This window comes from Anomaloglossus baeobatrachus, chromosome 8 (genome assembly GCF_048569485.1).
Source record: "Anomaloglossus baeobatrachus isolate aAnoBae1 chromosome 8, aAnoBae1.hap1, whole genome shotgun sequence".
Lineage (NCBI taxonomy): Eukaryota > Metazoa > Chordata > Amphibia > Anura > Aromobatidae > Anomaloglossus > Anomaloglossus baeobatrachus.
The window spans coordinates 64,364,444-64,384,320 of record NC_134360.1 but is presented as its reverse complement, the minus strand read 5'-3'; the positions used below and the strand labels follow the sequence as shown (position 1 = coordinate 64,384,320).

Here is a 19,877-nt window from a genome sequence, read left to right as displayed (position 1 = left end):
GATACCACCGCTGCTGCGTTTAGGAGAGAGGGAGAATGCCCGGGAGCAATGGGATGGCAGCTGGAGATGTTAACCCCTCCATGGGCAGGGGAAGGTGTCCCGGGGCTCGGTGATGGCAGGCTGGGGGCCCGTTGGAAACAAAGGGGCACAACATACTCACACAGTCCAGAGATGCTGACACTGACACCAGGTAAACCAAAGTCTTGAATGCCCTGCAGTCTTAGTCCGAACACGCTGAGTCCGTGCCCCTTTGACGTTGCTGGTTGGTCTGAAGTCCTATCCCCCTTGTTGCGCTAGTACCCCAATTTTGGAGTGGGTGGAGAGCGGTTCATGAAGATTCCGTCCTCGTCGGGTGAATTACTGGGCTGCATAAAGCTACTTCCCAGCCTAGGGTCCGCGTACCCCGCCGTGCCCTGGCCCCTGCCTGGTTGTAGCACAAGGCCGCCGAACTGCCCTCCGTGGCAGTACCATGCTCCTTGCCACTACCCCCTGCGACCGGGTTTCCAGCTCCTTCAAGGCCAGGCCAACGTCTGGCACCTGGGACGGGTACAGGAGCCCAGCTCCGCAGCGTGACCTTTTCCTGTCACTGCTCACTGACACTCTCTGACTACTCTGACACTTCTGGCCCTCCTTCTACCATCCCTCCATCTGGGCAGCCCTATTCCCCTCAGGCTACCCAATGGGTGTTTGGTGGGTGTGGTGTAGAGTGTTCCTCAGGATTTGTGTATACCTGTTCTTAGCAACACCAAAGTGACAGGACCCGTAACCAAGGAGGAGCGGGTACCATGCAGAAGGGCAGATTGCACGGCACCCTTGTGATGACCTGATAGGCCAGGGCGTCACATATCAATAGAGGAGCTGGATGTAAAGCCTGTTTCACACGTCAGTGATTCTGGTACGTTTGTGCTTTTTTTTCTACTTACCAGAATCACTGACATACGCAGACCCATTATAATCAATGGGTCTGCTCACACGTCAGTGATTTTTCACTGAACGTGTCTCCGTGCGGCGTACCCGCGTGTGCGTGATTGCCGCACGGAGACATGTCAATTTTTTTCTGGCATCACTGATGTCCCACAGACCACGCAGTGGTGTGATCCGTGAAACACGTGCCAGAAAAAAATGTGCATATAAAATAAAAATCATTTTTACTCACCCGGCTTCAGCCGCGCTCTCTGCAGCCTGTTCTGCCTGCTGCTTCTGAGCCGGCTCATTACTGTCGTGCATATTCATGAATGCACGACACAGTTGACCCGGAAGCAGCTGCTGCGGGGGTCAGCGCTGGCCGGATGCTGCACCGCGGGAGCGTTCAGCACCATGGAGAGCGGGAGCGGGCACAGGTGAGTTAATCTCTATGTGCAAACACGGACCACTTAGTAAGTGGGATGTTCCATCTATGGGATATCTGCTTAATGACAAAAGTAGGGGATCTTTCGTTGCTGTTCTGCCTGAGTCACAGGCTGAACACAGAGCATGGCTTTCTCCATTCAAGTCTAGAGATTCAGGGAAAGATTTAGGAAAACTTTCTTATTGTTTATTGAGCTTTATTACACACTAGCTGTACTACCCGGCTTCGCACGGGTTAATAACTGCTGTTAACAAAATAGAATGTATTAACAAAAATGTATTCTGCACACAAAAACCACAAAACAAATAGAAATGTAATTATAATGGCTGTCTCCCCCTCTGTATATATCTCTCTGACTCGCTCTCTATCTATTTGTCTGTCTGTCTCTTTCCCTGTCTGTCTCTGACTGTCTCTGTCTCTTTCTCCGTCTGTCTCAATCTCTTTCCCTGTCTGTCTATCTCCCTGTCTGTCTATCTCTGTCACTTTCCCTGTCTGTCTCTTTCCCACTCTTTCCCTCTCTTTCCCTGTCTGTCTCTTTCCCTCTCCTTCCCTCTCTTTCCCTGTCTGTCTATTTCCCTGTGTCTGTCTCTTTGTCTGTCTCTTTACCTGTCTTTGTCTGTCTCTTACCCTGTCTGTCTCTTTCCCTCTCTTTGTCTGTCTGTTTCCCTGTGTCTGTCTCTTTACCTATCTCTCCTTTCCCTCTCTTTCCCTGTCTGTCTCCCTGTCAGTCTGTCTCTTTGTCTGTGTCTGTCTCTTTGTGTCTGTCTCTTGCCCTGTCTATGTCTGTTTCTTACCCTGTATGTATCTGCCTCTTTCACTATCTGTGTCTGTCTCTTTCCCTGGCTGCATTGTGACACGCCAACATTTCATATAAGGGCGTGGCTGCGCAATCTTCTGAAGTTCTGGCTGCACTGTGGCTCCCAGCTCCATTCGCTTTAATGGACGCTGTTTTTTGGCGAATAACTGTAAAGCACGGGGTTAACATTTCCCCTCAAAACATAGCCTGTGATGCTCTCGGGGTCCAGACGTGTGAGTGTGCAAAAGTTTGTGGTTGTAGCTGCGACGGTGCAGATGCCAATCCCGGACATACACACACACACACACACACACATTCAGCTTTATATATTAGATATTGGGATTTTGTTACAGAATATAAAGTAACAATAAAACATATAGGACCAATGGGGATCCATGTCAAAAATTCTTTATAGTGTAAACTTGGAGTCTAGATCTGAGGCAAATCAGGAGATAGATAGATATAGATAGATAGATTAATAGATAGAGTGGGGAAAATAAGTATATACATTGATTATATACAATATATACAATTATATATACAATTGATACACTGCCAATTTTACAAGTTTTCCCATCTACATGAATCCAGAAAATCACATTTTATGATTTTTAGATAATTAATTTGCATTTTATTGCATAAAAAAGTATTTGATACAATAGAAAAACAAAACTTAATATTTGGTAGAAATCTTTGTTTGCGGTTACAGAGGTTGGACATTTCCTGTAGTTCTTTACCAGGTTTGCACACACTGCAGCGGGGAGTTTGGCGACTCCTCCATACAGATCTTCTCCAGATCTTTCAGGTTTCGGTGCTGTTGCTGAGTAACATTGAGTTTCAGCTCCCGTCAAAGATTTGCTATTGGGTTCAGGTCTGCAGACTGGCTAGGCCACTCCAGGACCATGAAATGTATCTTAAAGAAGTTGTCCAGTTACCAAAACTGATTTTTTTTTTTCTGATAAATCTTGCTAATATGTGCCCCTCAACACATCTATTATGTTTTTTCAGCAAAATTACCTTTTATTGTGCACTAGCAGCACACGGTCATTGCTGGCTCCAGCTCTGATGGGGTTAATCTCTCCTCTGACTTCCTGTGTTCAGTTCCTACAAGTCCCAGAATTCTTTGTGGCTTTAGGGCGGTGTCTGGCTTATCTAACACACCCATTGTGTCTAATACACCCACTCTGCTCCCACCCAAACCCTCCTCCCTGCCTCTTCCCAGTGGATGTGCACTAAGAGAAATCACAGATACAGCAGCTCTGCACAGCCAGGGGAAGAAAGTGTGTGCGCGTGTATATACAGTGGGTGTGTGCGTATATACAGTGTGTGTGTGCGTATATACAGTGTGTGTGTGCGTATATACAGTGTGTGTGTGCGTATATACAGTGTGTGTGTGTATATACAGTGTGTGAGTGAGTGTGTATGTGAGTGTGTATGTCATACTCACCTGTCTGCAGGGTCCGGGTGCCATGCCTGCTTCCAGCCCCTGTCTCGGTCCCGCCGCTTCGGCTGTGTGCAGTCTCCCCGGTGCATGCACGAAGCTTGCAGGACCTGGCCGTGGATCACCTGATGCAGTCACCTGACGCATCAGCTGATCGTAGTCTCGCCGGCTTTTTCTTGCCCGGCCGGCTATCAGCTGATCCTGCCGTCAGGGGACTTCATCAGCTGATAGCCGGCAGCTGCTGCAGTGATGGGCCAGGATCAGACTCCGCTCCAGGAGCTGCCGGTCATCAGCACAGACGTGAGTATTTATTTTTTTATTTTTTTTTTTGCACTGATGCATCTGCTGATTGTATAATCGGCTTTTATACAATCAGCTGATGTGTGATGTGATTCACATCCTTTATCCTGACACATCATCTGATCGCTTTGCCTTCCTTCCAGCAAACCGATCAGATGATATTGGATCCGGATTGGACGGCGCGGGACCCTGACCCAGGATTACTGCGGAGGGGGGTTTATTTCAATAAAGATGGAGTCACTAATTGTGTTGTGTTTTATTTCTAATAAAAATATTTTTCTGTGTGTTGTGTTTTTTTTTTTTTTCTTATCATTACTAGAAATTCATGGTGGCCATGTCTAATATTGGCGTGACACCATGAATTTCGGGCTTAGGGCTAGCTGATAATATACAGCTAGTCCTAACTCCATTATTACCCGGCTAGCCACCCGGCATCAGGGCAGCTGGAAGAGTTGGATACAGCGCCAGAAGATGGCGCTTCTATGAAAGCGCCATTTTCTGGGGTGGCTGCGGACTGCAATTCGCAGTGGGGGTGCCCAGAAATCTTGGGCACCCTTCACTGTGGATTCCAATCCCCAGCTGCCTAGTTGTACCCGGCTGGACACCAAAATTAGGCGAAGCTCACGTCATTTTTTTTTTAAATTATTTCATGAAATTCATGAAATAATTAAAAAAAAAAAAGGGCTTCTCTATATTTTTGGTTCCCAGCCGAGTACAACTAGGCAGCTGGGGGTTGGGGGCAGCCCGTAACTGCCTGCTGTACCCGGCTAGCATACAAAAATATGGCGAAGCCCACGTCATTTTTTTTTTCTTTTTGGGTAAAAAACTGCATACAGTCCTGGATGGAGGATGCTGAGCCTTGTAGTTCTGCAGCTGCTGTCTGCTCTCCTGCATACAATGAACATTTTGAATAAGGAAATGACATCAGACCTTTTTTATTTTTTTCATCAACAATCTTTAATGGCATTGTGCACTGATTAAAAACGCAGTGAGCAAAAACGCAGCAAAAAAGGCACCAAATCGCGGCAAAAACGTGACATGCAGCATCCGGTCACCTGCACTACAAGTGCCAGAGTGGAGAAAGATAGTGACATGCAGCACACTATGTGTCAGAGCAGAGCATGTCACTGTCTCCACTCCGCTGACCTCACAGCCCGTACACGCTGCGATGGATGCAGGGGGACACAGAACAAGTAATCGGCCGACACTGGAGTCATCTGATTACTTGGGATGAATTGAGCAGTAAAATGCTCTGGTGCTCGATGGGCGAAGCCCATGCCGTTTTTTTAAAAAAAAAAATTAATTAAAAAAAAAAATGACATTGTTTGTGGGCTCCCGCTGCATTTTCTGTTGCTAAGGGTAACCAAAGCAGCTACTGGCTGCTAGCCCCCGCTGCTTGGTGTTACTTTCACTGGCAATAGAAATGCAGGGAAGCATTTTTTTTTTTTATAAAGGTTTTTCCCTGAAAAAGTTTTTAAGAAAATGACGTGGGCTTCGCCATATTTTTGTATGCTAGCCAGGTACAGCAGGCAGCTACGGGCTGCCCCCAACCCCCAGCTGCCTAGTTGTACCCGGCTGGGAACCAAAAATATAGAGAAGCCCTTTTTTTTTTTTTTATTTCATGAATTTCATGAAATAATTAAAAAAAAAATGACATGGGCTTCGCCGAATTTTTGAGTCCAGCCAGGTACAACTAGGCAGCTGGGGATTGGAATCCGCAGTGAAGGGTGCCCAAACTTTCTGGGCCCCCCGCTGCGAATTGCAGTCCACAGCCGCCCCAGAAAATGGCGCTTTTATAGAAGCGCCATCTTCTGGCGCTGTATCCAACTCTTCCAGTGGCCCTGGTGGCAGGTGGCACGCTGGGTAATAAGGGGTTAATACCAGCTATGTTTTACCCGCTGGTATAAAGCCCGAGATTCTAAATGTCAGGCCAAGGTTGACCTGGCCATTAAGAATCTCCAATAAAGGGTTAAAAAAAAAAAGACCACACAGAGAAAAATACTTTATTAGAAATAAATACACAGACACAGTAGGGACTCCATGTTTATTACTCCCTCTCACCCCTCCACGATGGAGAGATTTCTGTACTGACCATGCCAGGAGAGAGCGAGGGAAAAGAGAGCGAGCGAGGGGGGGGGGAAAGAAAGCGAGCGGGGGGGGGGGAAAGAGCGAGCGGGGGGGGGAAAGAGAGCGAGCGGGGGGGAAAAGAGAGCGAGCGGGGGGGAGAAGAGAGCGAGGGGGGAGGAAAAGAGAGCGAGGGGGAGGAAAAGAGAGCGAGGGGGGAGGAAAAGAGAGCGAGGGGGGGAAAAGAGAGCGAGGGGGGGAAAAGAGAGCGAGGGGGGGAAAAGAGAGCGAGGGGGGGGAAAGAGAGCGAGGGGGGAGGAAAAAAAGAGAGCGCGGGAGGAAAAAAAGAGAGCGCGGGAGGAAAAAAAGAGAGCGCGGGAGGAAAAAAAGAGAGCGCGGGAGGAAAAAAAGAGTGCGGGAGGAAAAAAAGAGAGCGCGGGAGGAAAAAAAGAGAGCGCGGGAGGAAAAAAAGAGAGCGCAGGGGGGAGGAAAAGAGAGCGCAGGGGGGAGGAAAAGAGCGCAGGGGGGAGGAAAAGAGCGCAGGGGGGAGGAAAAGAGCGCAGGGGGGAGGAAAAGAGCGCAGGGGGGAGGAAAAGAGAGCGCAGGGGGGGAAAGAGAGCGAGCGGGGGGGAAAAGAGAGCGAGCGGGGGGGAGAAGAGAGCGAGGGGGGGGAGAAGAGAGCGAGGGGGGAGGAAAAGAGAGCGAGGGGGGAGGAAAAGAGAGCGAGGGGGGAGGAAAAGAGAGCGAGGGGGGAGGAAGAGAGCGAGGGGGGAGGAAAAGAGAGCGAGGGGGGAGGAAAAGAGAGCGAGGGGGGAGGAAAAGAGAGCGAGGGGGAGGAAAAGAGAGCGAGGGGGGAGGAAAAGAGAGCGAGGGGGGAGGAAAAGAGAGCGAGGGGGGAGGAAAAGAGAGCGAGGGGTGAGGAAAAGAGAGCGCAGGGGTGAGGAAAAGAGAGCGCAGGGGTGAGGAAAAGAGAGCGCGGGGGGAGGAAAAGAGAGCGAGGGGGGAGGAAAAGAGAGCGAGGGGGGAGGAAAAGAGAGCGAGGGGGGAGGAAAAGAGAGCGAAGGGGGAGGAAAAGAGAGCGAGGGGGGAGGAAAAGAGAGCGAGGGGGGAGGAAAAGAGAGCGCAGGGGTGAGGAAAAGAGAGCGCGGGGGGAGGAAAAGAGAGCGAGGGGGGAGGAAAAGAGAGCGAGGGGGGAGGAAAAGAGAGCGAGGGGGGAGGAAAAGAGAGCGAGGGGGGAGGAAAAGAGAGCGAGGGGGGAGGAAAAGAGAGCGAGGGGGAGGAAAAGAGAGCGAGGGGGGAGGAAAAGAGAGCGAGGGGTGAGGAAAAGAGAGCGCAGGGGTGAGGAAAAGAGAGCGCAGGGGTGAGGAAAAGAGAGCGCGGGGGGAGGAAAAGAGAGCGAGGGGGGAGGAAAAGAGAGCGAGGGGGGAGGAAAAGAGCGAGGGGGGAGGAAAAGAGAGCGAGGGGGGAGGAAAAGAGAGCGAGGGGGGAGGAAAAGAGAGCGAGGGGGGAGGAAAAGAGAGCGAGGGGGGAGGAAAAGAGAGCGAGGGGTGAGGAAAAGAGAGCGAGGGGTGAGGAAAAGAGAGCGAGGGGTGAGGAAAAGAGAGCGCAGGGGGGAGGAAAAGAGAGCGCAGGGGGGAGGAAAAGAGAGCGCAGGGGGGAGGAAAAGAGAGCGAGGGGGGAGGAAAAGAGAGCGAGGGGGGAGGAAAAGAGAGCGAGGGGGGAGGAAAAGAGAGCGAGGGGTGAGGAAAAGAGAGCGCAGGGGGGAGGAAAAGAGAGCGAGGGGGGAGGAAAAGAGAGCGGGGGGGAAGAGAGCGAGGGAAAAGAGAGGGGAGGGGAGAGAGGGATAAGAGGGGAGAGAGGGATAAGAGGGGGCAGAGAAGAGGGGGAAGAGGGGAGGGGGAGAAGAGTGGGGGGAGAGAAGAGAGTGGGGAAAGAACAGGGGGGAGGGGCAGAGGTGCTCTGTCACCAACTGTCTCCACTCTGTGACTTGTGGTGCAGGTGACAGAGTGCAGACAGTTGGTCCCATGCAGCAGGACAGATGGCAGAGCACAGCGGTGACATGCCTGCCAGTGTCTTGCTGCTGGGAGGAGCAGATGATCACACTGTCCGACACCGGCCGCTCTCCTGACATCGCAGCAGAGCGGGCGGGTGGACAGTGTGATCACATACTTACGTGCAGGGGGGGATTCAGCTAAAGACCCCCCCCCTGTACTGCACCCTGGCGCCCCGTGTCTCAGCCTCTCTGCAGGACGCGGCTCCACAGTGACGTCCTCCGGCTCCTCCCCTCGATGCTGGGCTGTGACGTGCGGTAGTCACCGCCCACAGCCCTGTCACTCAATCTGAGTGGCGCCGGCATCCTGTGACGTACCCGTCTTGTTTGAGAGCCCGGAAATGCCGGGACGTCAGAGGATGCCGGCGGCCACAGCTCCAGGGGGTCATGTGACTGGCACTGAGCGTGCAGGATAGCGCCGCTCAGTGCCAGAACTGGAAACACAAGCCAATGGAGAAGACGCCTAGAAAGGTAAGTATAGCTCATACAGAAAATTAAAAAAATGGGTGAACCACCCCTTTAAGAAGCCACTCTTTAGTTGCCCTTGTTGTGTGTTTTGGGTCATTGTCATGCTGAAGACCCAGCCATGACCCATCTTCAATGACATTACTGAGGGATGGAGGCTGTTGGCCAAAATCTCACGATACTTGACCCCATCCATCCTCCCTTCAATACGATCCAGTTATCCTGTCCACTTTGCAGAAATCATCCCCAAATTATGCTTTACACTTGGGACAGTGTTCTTGGGGTTGTACTCATCCTTCTTCTTCCTCCAAACACAGTGAGAGAAGTTGATACTAAAAAGTTCTATTTTGGTCTTATCTGACCACATGACCTTCTCCCATGCTTCCTCTGGATCATCCTAATGATCATTAGCAAAGTTCAAACAGGTCTGGACATGTGCTGGCGTGAGTAGGGGGATGTTACGTGCCCTTCAGAAATTTAGTCCATGAAAGCATAATATGTTACTAATGGTAATCTCTGAGACAGTGGTCCCAGCTCTCTTCAAGTTATTGACCAGGTCATCCCATGCAGTTCTGGGCTGATTGCTGACCTTTCTCTGAATCATTGGTAACTCACAAATCAAGATCTTATATGGAGCCCCAGATTGAGTAAAGGTTGCTTTACACGTTGCGACATCGATAGCAATGTCGAGCGCGATAGCACCCGCCACCGTCGTACGAGCGATATGTGGTGATCGCTGCCGTAGCGAACATTATCGCTACGGCAGCGCCACACGCACATACCTGTGCAGCGACGTTGCTGTGACCACCGAACAATCCCTCCTTCAAGGGGGAGGTGCGTTCGGCGTCACAGCGACAATACTGCGGCGTCACTAAGTGGCCGGCCAATAGAAGCGGAGGGGCGGAGATGAGCGGGACATAACATCCCGCCCACCTTTTTCCTTCCTCATTGCCGGTGGAGGCAGGTAAGGAGATGTTTGTCGCTCCTGCGGTGTCACACATAGCGATGTGTGATGCCACAGGAACGACGAACAACATTGCTACGTACGAGACAACGATTATTGGTGTTTGGACGACCTCTCCAAAACCAAAGATTTTTGAGTCTTTTGCGATCGTTTAAGGTCGCTCGTACGTGTTACACGCTGCGATGCCGCTAATGACGCCAGATGTGCGTCACAAACACCGTGACCCCGACGATAAATCGTTAGCGATATCGCAGCATGTAAAGCCCCCTTAAGACTGACATTCATCTTGTGTTTCTTCCATTTTCTAATAATTGCACCAACAGTTGTTGCCTTTCACCAAGCTGCTTGCCTATTATCCTGTAGCTCATCCCAGCCTTGTGCAGGAGTCCACCATTTTGTCACTGGTGTCCTTAGACAGCTCTTTGGTCTTGGCCATGGTGGAGAGGTTGGAGTGTGATTGAGTGTGTGGACAGGGGTCTTTTATACAGGTAACAAGTTCAAACAGGTGCAATGAGTACAGAGTAGGAGCTTCTTTAAGAAAAAATAACAGGTCTGTGGGAGCCAGAATTCTTACTGGTTGGTAGGTGAACAAATACTTATTTCAAGCAATAAAATGCAAACTAATTATTTAATAATCACACAATGTGATTTTTCTGTATTTTTTGGGGGGGGATTCTGTCTGTCACAGCTGACGTGTAGCTATGATAAAAATTACAGACCTCTCCATTCTTTGTAGGTGGGAAATCTTGTAAAATTGGCAGTGTATCAAATACTTATTTTCCCCATGTTAGGTGGTAGATAGATAGATAGAGGGATAGATAGATAGATAGATAGATAGATAGGACCCCCAAGTATAAAAATGATATAATGTCTTATTAGGATATTTGAATGAGGGTGTCAGAACCTAATCCATCCCGGGAAGGTGCTGCTCATTTTAACCATTGTCAGGGCCGGATTATAGGCGGGGCAGGCGGGGCTTCAGCCCCGGGGCCCCCACCATCAGAGCTTCCAAGGGGGCCCCCACCACCAGGGCCATACTTGCCACCCGTCAGCAATTTTTTTTTTTCTTCTTCACACCCTCTCCCCCTCCGTAAAGACAGTCTAATAAATCAGCTGTGTTTTCGGGGGGGGGGGGAGGTGCGCGCACCTACATTTATTTGTATCTGCGGGCGCAGGACGCTGATTGACCCCGGAAGTAGTTTGTACTTCCGGGGTCATAGGTATGCCTGCTCCCTGCTCTGCTGCGGGGTCCAATGCCGCGGCCGTCACAGCAGGACGCCGCCGCGGCCGCGGATGTCACAGCAAGACGCGGCCGCGGATGTCACAGCAGGACGCGGCCGCGGATGTCACAGCACGACGCCGCCGCGGCCGCGGATGTCACAGCAGGACGCCGCCACGGCCGCGGATGTCACAGCAGGACGCTGCCGCGGCCGCGGATGTCACAGCAGGACGCCGCCGCGGCCGCGGATGTCACAGCAGGACGCTGCCGCGGCCGCTGATGAGAAGACCGGCGTCGCGGCCGCGGATGAGAAGACCGGCGCCGCGGCCACATATGAGAAGACCGGCACCGTGGCCAGGAGAGGAGACTCACCGGAGCAGGAGGATGGCCGCGGCACCGGAACAGCAGCAGGAGGACGGCGGCCTATACCGGAGCAGCAGGAGGATGGCATCAGAGCAGGTAAGGGCAGAGCTGAAGAAAGATGTGTGGTGTGTGAAGCAGAGCTGTGTGTGTGTGTGTGAGAAACAGAGCTGTGTGTGTGTGTGTGTGTGTGTGTGTGTGTGTGTGTGTGTGTGTGTGTGTGAGAAACAGAGCTGTGTGTGTGTGTGTGAGAAACAGAGCTGTGTGTGTGTGTGTGTGTGTGTGTGAGAGAGAAACAGAGCTGTGTGTGTGTGTGTGAAGCAGAGCTGTGTGTGTGTGTGAAGCAGAGCTGTGTGTGTGTGTGTGAAGCAGAGCTGTGTGTGTGTGTGTGTGAAGCAGAGCTGTGTGTGTGTGTGTGTGTGAAGCAGAGCTGTGTGTGTGTGTGTGTGAAGCAGAGCTGTGTGTGTGTGAAACAGAGCTGTGTGTGTGTGAAACAGCTGTGTGTGTGTGTGAAACAGAGCTGTGTGTGTGTGAAACAGAGCTGTGTGTGTGTGTGTGTGAAACAGAGCTGTGTGTGTGTGAAAAAGAGCTGTGTGTGTGTGAAACAGAGCTGTGTGTGTGTGAAACAGAGCTGTGTGTGTGTGAAACAGAGCTGTGTGTGTGTGAAACAGAGCTGTGTGTGTGTGAAACAGAGCTGTGTGTGTGTGAAGCAGAGCTGTGTGTGTGTGAAGCAGAGCTGTGTGTGTGTGAAGCAGAGCTGTGTGTGTGTGTGTGAAGCAGAGCTGTGTGTGTGAAGCAGAGCTGTGTGTGTGTGTGTGTGAAGCAGAGCTGTGTGTGTGTGTGTGAAGCAGAGCTGTGTGTGTGAAACAGAGCTGTGTGTGTGTGAAACAGAGCTGTGTGTGTGTGTGAAACAGAGCTGTGTGTGTGTGAAACAGAGCTGTGTGTGTGTGAAACAGAGCTGTGTGTGTGTGTGAAGCAGAGCTGTGTGTGTGTGAAGCAGAGCTGTGTGTGTGTGTGAAGCAGAGCTGTGTGTGTGTGAAGCAGAGCTGTGTGTGTGTGTGTGTGTGAAGCAGAGCTGTGTGTGTGTGAAGCAGAGCTGTGTGTGTGTGAAACAGAGCTGTGTGTGTGTGAAACAGAGCTGTGTGTGTGTGAAACAGAGCTGTGTGTGTGTGAAACAGAGCTGTGTGTGTGAAACAGAGCTGTGTGTGTGTGTGTGAAGCAGAGCTGTGTGTGTGTGAAGCAGAGCTGTGTGTGTGTGTGAAGCAGAGCTGTGTGTGTGTGAAGCAGAGCTGTGTGTGTGTGTGAAGCAGAGCTGTGTGTGTGTGTGAAGCAGAGCTGTGTGTGTGTGTGTGAAGCAGAGCTGTGTGTGTGTGTGTGAAGCAGAGCTGTGTGTGTGTGTGTGTGAAGCAGAGCTGTGTGTGTGTGTGTGAAGCAGAGCTGTGTGTGTGTGTGTGAAACAGAGCTGTGTGTGTGTGAAACAGAGCTGTGTGTGTGTGTGAAACAGAGCTGTGTGTGTGTGAAACAGAGCTGTGTGTGTGTGAAGCAGAGCTGTGTGTGTGTGTGAAGCAGAGCTGTGTGTGTGTGAAGCAGAGCTGTGTGTGTGTGTGAAGCAGAGCTGTGTGTGTGTGAAGCAGAGCTGTGTGTGTGTGTGTGAAGCAGAGCTGTGTGTGTGTGAAGCAGAGCTGTGTGTGTGTGAAACAGAGCTGTGTGTGTGTGAAACAGAGCTGTGTGTGTGTGAAACAGAGCTGTGTGTGTGTGAAACAGAGCTGTGTGTGTGAAACAGAGCTGTGTGTGTGTGTGTGAAGCAGAGCTGTGTGTGTGTGAAGCAGAGCTGTGTGTGTGTGTGAAGCAGAGCTGTGTGTGTGTGAAGCAGAGCTGTGTGTGTGTGTGAAGCAGAGCTGTGTGTGTGTGTGAAGCAGAGCTGTGTGTGTGTGTGTGAAGCAGAGCTGTGTGTGTGTGAAGCAGAGCTGTGTGTGTGTGTGAAGCAGAGCTGTGTGTGTGTGAAGCAGAGCTGTGTGTGTGTGAAGCAGAGCTGTGTGTGTGTGTGAAGCAGAGCTGTGTGTGTGTGTGAAGCAGAGCTGTGTGTGTGTGTGAAGCAGAGCTGTGTGTGTGTGTGTATATGAATCAGAGCAGTCTGTGCGGCACCCCAGAGCGCTAAGCCACCCATCCCAGTAATGTGTACGCCACCAGAGCTGTTTGCCACTCCAGCAACATCTATGCCCCCTCCTGTAATGTATATATTGTAGGCCCTAGCCCCTCCTGTGATGTATATACAGCAGTGCTGTGTCAGTGTGCATGGTGTGCAGTCATGTCTGTTATTGATGGCCATCATGCAACACAGCCACATGTCCTGGAGGAGCTGGAAACAAGCGGGAGAGGTGAGTGATGCTGCTTGTGACTTCTCCATATTAACACCTGTAATGCGTCTGTGTCTGTATGTATGTCAGTGTATATGACTGTGCATATATTTGTCTGTTTAAATGTATTTTTGTGAATTTGTCTTCAAATATGTATATGTACGTATGCCTGTATGTGTATGTGCGTGTCTGTGTGTGGATGGGGTCCACTGAGACTCAACCGGGGACCACAAAAACCTGGAGCCGGCCCTGGCTGCCTTAACATTGGGATGAATAAAAAAATATGTGAGTAACTCTACTTTCTGTGTATAAGTGACTGCTGTGAGTGATCCTGGACTGTATCTGTATTGTACTGTGTGTATAAGTGACTGCTGTGAGTGATCCTGGACTGTATCTGTATTGTACTGTGTGTATAAGTGACTGCTGTGAGTGATCCTGGACTGTATCTGTATTGTACTGTGTATAAGTGACGGCTGTGAGTGATCCTGGACTGTATCTGTATTGTACTGTGTATAAGTGACGGCTGTGAGTGATCCTGGACTGTGTCTGTATTGTACTGTGTGTATAAGTGACGGCTGTGAGTGATTCTGGACTGTGTCTGTATTGTACTGTGTGTATAAGTGACGGCTGTGAGTGATCCTGGACTGTATCTGTATTGTACTGTGTGTATAAGTGACGGCTGTGAGTGATCCTGGACTGTATCTGTATTGTACTGTGTGTGTATAAGTGACTGCTGTGAGTGATTCTGGACTGTATCTGTATTGTACTGTGTGTATATAAGTGACTGCTGTGCGTGATCCTGGACTGTATCTGTATTGTACTGTGTGTATGGGTGACAGCTGTGAGTTATCCTGGACTGTATCTGTATTGTACTGTGTGTGTATAAGTGACTGCTGTGAGTGATCCTGGACTGTATCTGTATTGTACTGTGTGTGTATAAGTGACTGCTGTGAGTGATTCTGGACTGTATCTGTATTGTACTGTGTGTATATAAGTGACTGCTGTGAGTGATCCTGGACTGTATCTGTATTGTACTGTATGTATATAAGTGACTGCTGTGAGTGATTCTGGACTGTATCTGTATTGTACTGTGTGTATATAAGTGACTGCTGTGAGTGATTCTGGACTGTATCTGTATTGTACTGTGTGTATATAAGTGACTGCTGTGAGTGATTCTGGACTGTATCTGTATTGTACTGTGTGTATATAAGTGACTGCTGTGAGTGATTCTGGACTGTATCTGTATTGTACTGTGTGTATATAAGTGACTGCTGTGAGTGATCCTGGACTGTATCTGTATTGTACTGTGTGTATATAAGTGACTGCTGTGCGTGATCCTGGACTGTATCTGTATTGTACTGTGTGTATGGGTGACAGCTGTGAGTTATCCTGGACTGTATCTGTATTGTACTGTGTGTGTATAAGTGACGGATGTGAGTGATTCTGGACTGTATCTGTATTGTACTGTGTGTATATAAGTGACTGCTGTGAGTGATCCTGGACTGTATCTGTATTGTACTGTGTGTATATAAGTGACTGCTGTGAGTGATCCTGGACTGTATCTGTATTGTACTGTGTATATAAGTGACTGCTGTGAGTGATCCTGGACTGTATCTGTATTGTACTGTGTGTATAAGTGACTGCTGTGAGTTATCCTGGACTGTATCTGTATTGTACTGTGTGTGTATAAGTGACTGCTGTGAGTGATCCTGGACTGTATCTGTATTGTACTGTGTGTGTATAAGTGACGGCTGTGAGTGATCCTGGACTGTATCTGTATTGTACTGTGTGTGTATAAGTGACTGCTGTGAGTGATTCTGGACTGTATCTGTATTGTACTGTGTGTGTATAAGTGACGGCTGTGAGTGATCCTGGACTGTATCTGTATTGTAGTCCTGTAAATCTGAATGTGGCAGAACAGGAGAAGATAAATGTTCATTAAATTTATATCTAAATGCTACAGTTCGCGCTCTACTGTTATGGCTAAAAATGTTAACGTTTATGGGGCCCCCACCAGATTTTCTGCCCAGGGGCCCCCACCAACCTTAATCCGGCCCTGACCATTGTCCTCTTATTTAAAACAGTTTTCCGCTCTTCATTTACCTGTAAGATGTAGACCATGTATAATGTATTGTTTTCTGGTTACATCACTGTCTTTACCTTTTTGTTTTCTAATTTTAGAGCCTCCAAGGTGGGAAAAAATGCTAAAGAGCTCTATACAAGGAGTAGGATCCGAGGTTATCCTGAACTGTTCAGCCGCAGGGACGCCTGAACCTGAAATCCAGTGGCAAAAAAATGGAATCCCTATGAAAAGTAAAACCAAGAACTATTAACTGAAAGTATCTTATGTTACATTTGAATACTTTGCTTCATATATTATTTCATTTTCAATAACTAAGGATAAAAGTAATATTAATGGAACTCTGTCAGCACTTTGTATCCTTCTTCTGCAGTAGGTAGCATGAATTCCATGTAAACCTTTCTTTATTGGTCCAGTGGGCGGTCCTATCAGTGACTGAGAGCTTTCATTGTATAAGTGTGCATACAGAGAGAGCTGTCAATCACTGATAGGACCGCCCACTCGACTGAAAATCCCAGAAAGAAAGATTTAAATGATGAAAATACAGATTATACTAAATCTTTTTTCACAAAACTATATAGCAATCTGCTCAGCTCCTCCTGCTCTACAACATGATGTCTGCAGATTGGGCTGCATTTTCATGGTGACCACTTCTCTTTAAATATTCTTTGTGTCACATATATAGTATTGTTGGCAATAGGGACAGACCTCCTTTAAAGGGGATATTTCTTGATGACCCTTCTACAAACATTTCCATTCTCAGCCAATGTAAAAGGTTACAGACTTCTGATACTGCTGCATTTGACTATGAAAATGTGACTATGTAATAGAAGGTTACTGGACAACATGGGGTGCTCTTCATAGCATACTGACTGCCACGGACCCAACTGGATGCTGTACTAGGGCATCACATATCATACTGCTCATCTCTTCCATGTGCCATAATGGTACCCAAAAAAACTCCCAGGACATCATCCAAATGAGAACAGACCTGGGCATATGGAAAGGTGTTGTCCTTTAAAATAAAAGAGTTTATATTGTATTAATGATTAGAAACTTTCTATTACAATATTACAGCCGTCACTTCAAAATACTGATATTACAGGATGGAGTTCTACGATAACAATCAGGACTAGAGAACTTAAAGGGGTTCTTCCCATGCTTCCCCCAGGTAAAATAATAAAGCCTATACTCACCTCCCATACCGGCACCATTGCAGTGGCGTTCAGGCTCATGATACAGGTGCTCATGTGCGGTTGTAATGTCCAACCACAGCCAACCTTTGCCTTTCCACCTTCGAACCAAACAAACAATCAACAGGAATTGAGCTCAGACTCAGCTCTCACTTCCTGTTTAATATGTTTGGTCCGAAGGCGGGGAGACAGAGGCCAGTGGTGATTGGACGTGAGGCTCGCTTGACATCACAACTCCACGTTAGCCCCGATACCGCAAGCCTGGACAGTGCTGGAACGGTGCCGGTATGGGATGTGAGTATAAGCTTTATTATTTTACATGGGGCAACATGTGGAATCAGAAGGAGCTGTCCTGGTAGTTGACAACCCCTGTAAGAATCTTGCTCTTAGCAGATTACAGACATCCATTTTCAGCAGCCTATAATCAGTCTATGGAAAATAGTAACTTTGTAAAAGACTTTATGGCCATATTAATGTAAGGCATAATTAATTACCCCTTCAGGGTCACATTGTTCTTTCCTGTTTTCTTTGCGTTCTCTCCACAGAACTTTCAGATCTTTTCAATGATTCTTAGTAATTGAGATTTGTTAAAAATGTTTTGTTTTTGTTTTTTTTTTCTTCACATAAAGGAGAAACACTTCCCCAGAATCATAAGATGATAGGAGGCATAATGTTCATTCACTCGCTTGAGTTATCGGACAGTGCAGTGTATCAATGTGAAGCATCAAACAAGCACGGGACCACCCTCACCACCGCCAACATTGATGTTATAGGTATGTTGTCCTCAATTATTTCCATCCATGAAACACCATATGAAAATAATTATAAATGTTCACTTGCCCGGCCAAGGATTGGTGCATTCTCTATGGAGAGAGCGGAGTAAGCCACTACCTGCACACTAAATCATGTGAATACTAATTCCCCAATACTTATCTTCTTTGACATCCAATGTTAGGGTAGGAGGCCTCCGTGCACACTAGTTAGTTGGACAGTCTTGGCCGACTATAATCCAAGGTGAATGAAAGCCTTGCGTTATTTCTTGGGCACTCAAGTGTCGGCACATGTGTCCTACAGTGACCACTACTGGGCAAATGTAGTATTACATGGCAAGAATTCAAATGAATGGAAGACCATAAGATACAATTAGGTGCTTGGTCTACCAGATCTATTTGTAGTGACCCTCGACTCTGACTTATAGAGTAGGCCGGAACCCCCTTTTAAAACACTCTTCACTTGTCGTGAATATGTAATTGATTTTCCTGGTCTAAAGGGTACTTTACACGCTGCGATATCGGTACCGATATTGCTAGCGAGCGTACCCGCCCCCATCGGTTGTGCGACATGGGCAAATCACTGCCCATGGCGCACAACATCGCTAACCCCCGTCACACGAACTTACCTGCCCTGCGACGTCGTTCTGGCCGGCGATCCGCCTCCTTTCTAAGGGTGCGGTTCGTGCGGCGTCACAGCGACTTCACATGGCAGCCATCCAATAGAAGCGGAGGGGCGGAGATGAGCGGCCGGAACATGCCGCCCACCTCCTTCCTTCCTCATTGCCGGTGGACGCAGGTAAGGACATGTTCGTCGTTCCTGCGGTGTCACACATAGCGATGTGTGATGCCGTAGGAACGACGAACAACATCGTGCCTGCAGCAGCAACGATATTTGGGAAAGGAGTGACGTGTCAACGAGCAACGATTTTTCACGTTTTTGCGCTCGTTGATCATCGCTAATTGGTGTCATATAGGTGGGCATAGGGATAGAGATCACCAAGCAGCGGATTAAGGCCGCCGGGGACCGGCACTGCTCTAAACTGTGAGCGGTATCTGCTAAAGTGGAGGGAGCACTTGGCTGCATCTTCTTCCTTGTGGAAAGGAGCATCTGGGAGGGACAGAAAAAAAACCGGAGGATCCTCTGGTGGCCCGGCCCCCAATCTGTACATTAGCTACACACATAAATCTTAGCAGTGATGGGGTAGAGGACATCCCCCAATAACTGCATCATGCTGGTTACCAGTGGCCTGTGGGCTCGAGCAACAGCCAATCTGGGCCCACTTCTCCCATGATGAAAAGCACCACTCCAGCATTTTTTGTTTTTTTTGTTCAGCGCTGAAGTGGTGATTTCAAGCTAAGTCCCGTGTCTGATACAAAGTTGTCGCCATATTCATCTGTTATTCGTATGTTGCTCCGGTCAATCTCTGGCAACTTGTGACCTGCTCGTACAAGGTGGCGCGCCGCTGTCGGACAGGAGCGGCTTTGGTAAAAGGTGAAGATGCCGTTGGGTGAGTATAAAGCCAAAGGCAGGGGACTTAGATTTAAACCCCTACTCCCACGCTGAAAAAAAACAATAAAAAAAATGCTAGAGTGGCGCTTGAACGAAACAGGGCACCAATTAGGAGAGCGGACAGAGCTTATTCAGCACAAAAAAAACATGAGCAAAAAGGAAAAATGTGCAACAGGTGAAGGAGCTGGGAGCAGAGCAAACAGGAAATAGAAGCATCAACAGTGGCCTCTATTTCAGGGGCTGGGCTAATCCGTGCTCTACTATCAATTATCAATTCTAACGTATTCTTCTCTGTGCACCATGACAGTGCACTCCCTCAGCAGCTCTGATTAGAAGTGACAAGGGGGCAACACAGCGCTCTGCCAGTGCACATTGTAAGTAAAGAACGAGTGAGCAATGACCAGCACCACACCTATAAGTGATGTCACTTCTGATCAAAGCCAGCAAGGGAGTGCACTGTCACTGTGCACTGAGAAGAACATTACACAGTCACAAGATTCCACTAGATGTTTTTCTAAAAATTTGTTAGAAAAAAAAGATTAGATTATTACATTAGGTAGATAGAAATTTAGGAATAAAATAACAACCACTTTAATCAATCCGAGTCAATAAGTAAAGGCCACTAAACATGGGTCACTGCTTTGTGCTTGCCCCTCAGGCCGAAATTTGCCAGACAGGCCCTGCTTTAGACGAATAAGTAATCAAGGAAATGTGAGCGACAACCACTCACTTTTCGATGCTCGATTTGTCTGAAGGTGGAGAGAGTCAAGACAACACTAATTGCCTGCAGCGCTCACATGATGTTACAACCTCACATGAGCCCTGGGAGAGCACGTGCTGACACCGCTGGAACAGCGCCGACACCGGACTGGAGTATAAGTGCGGCACGGTGGCTCAGTGGTTAGCACTGTAGTCTTGCAGCACTGGGGTCCTGGGTTCAAATCCCACCAAGGACAC

General features: G+C 48.7%; 1 protein-coding gene across 5 annotated transcripts in view; it reads left to right on the top strand.

The window, feature by feature from the left end:
- The window catches only part of CHL1 (cell adhesion molecule L1 like), a 221,904-nt gene that overhangs the window by 114,286 nt on the left and 87,741 nt on the right, over positions 1–19,877 (top strand). For all 5 annotated transcript variants that reach the window (XM_075321748.1, XM_075321747.1, XM_075321751.1 and 2 more), the window contains 2 exons: positions 15,546–15,677; positions 17,267–17,410. In XM_075321748.1, coding sequence (XP_075177863.1) covers positions 15,546–15,677; positions 17,267–17,410 — 276 coding nt within the window. The remainder of the gene's footprint in view (positions 1–15,545; positions 15,678–17,266; positions 17,411–19,877) is intronic.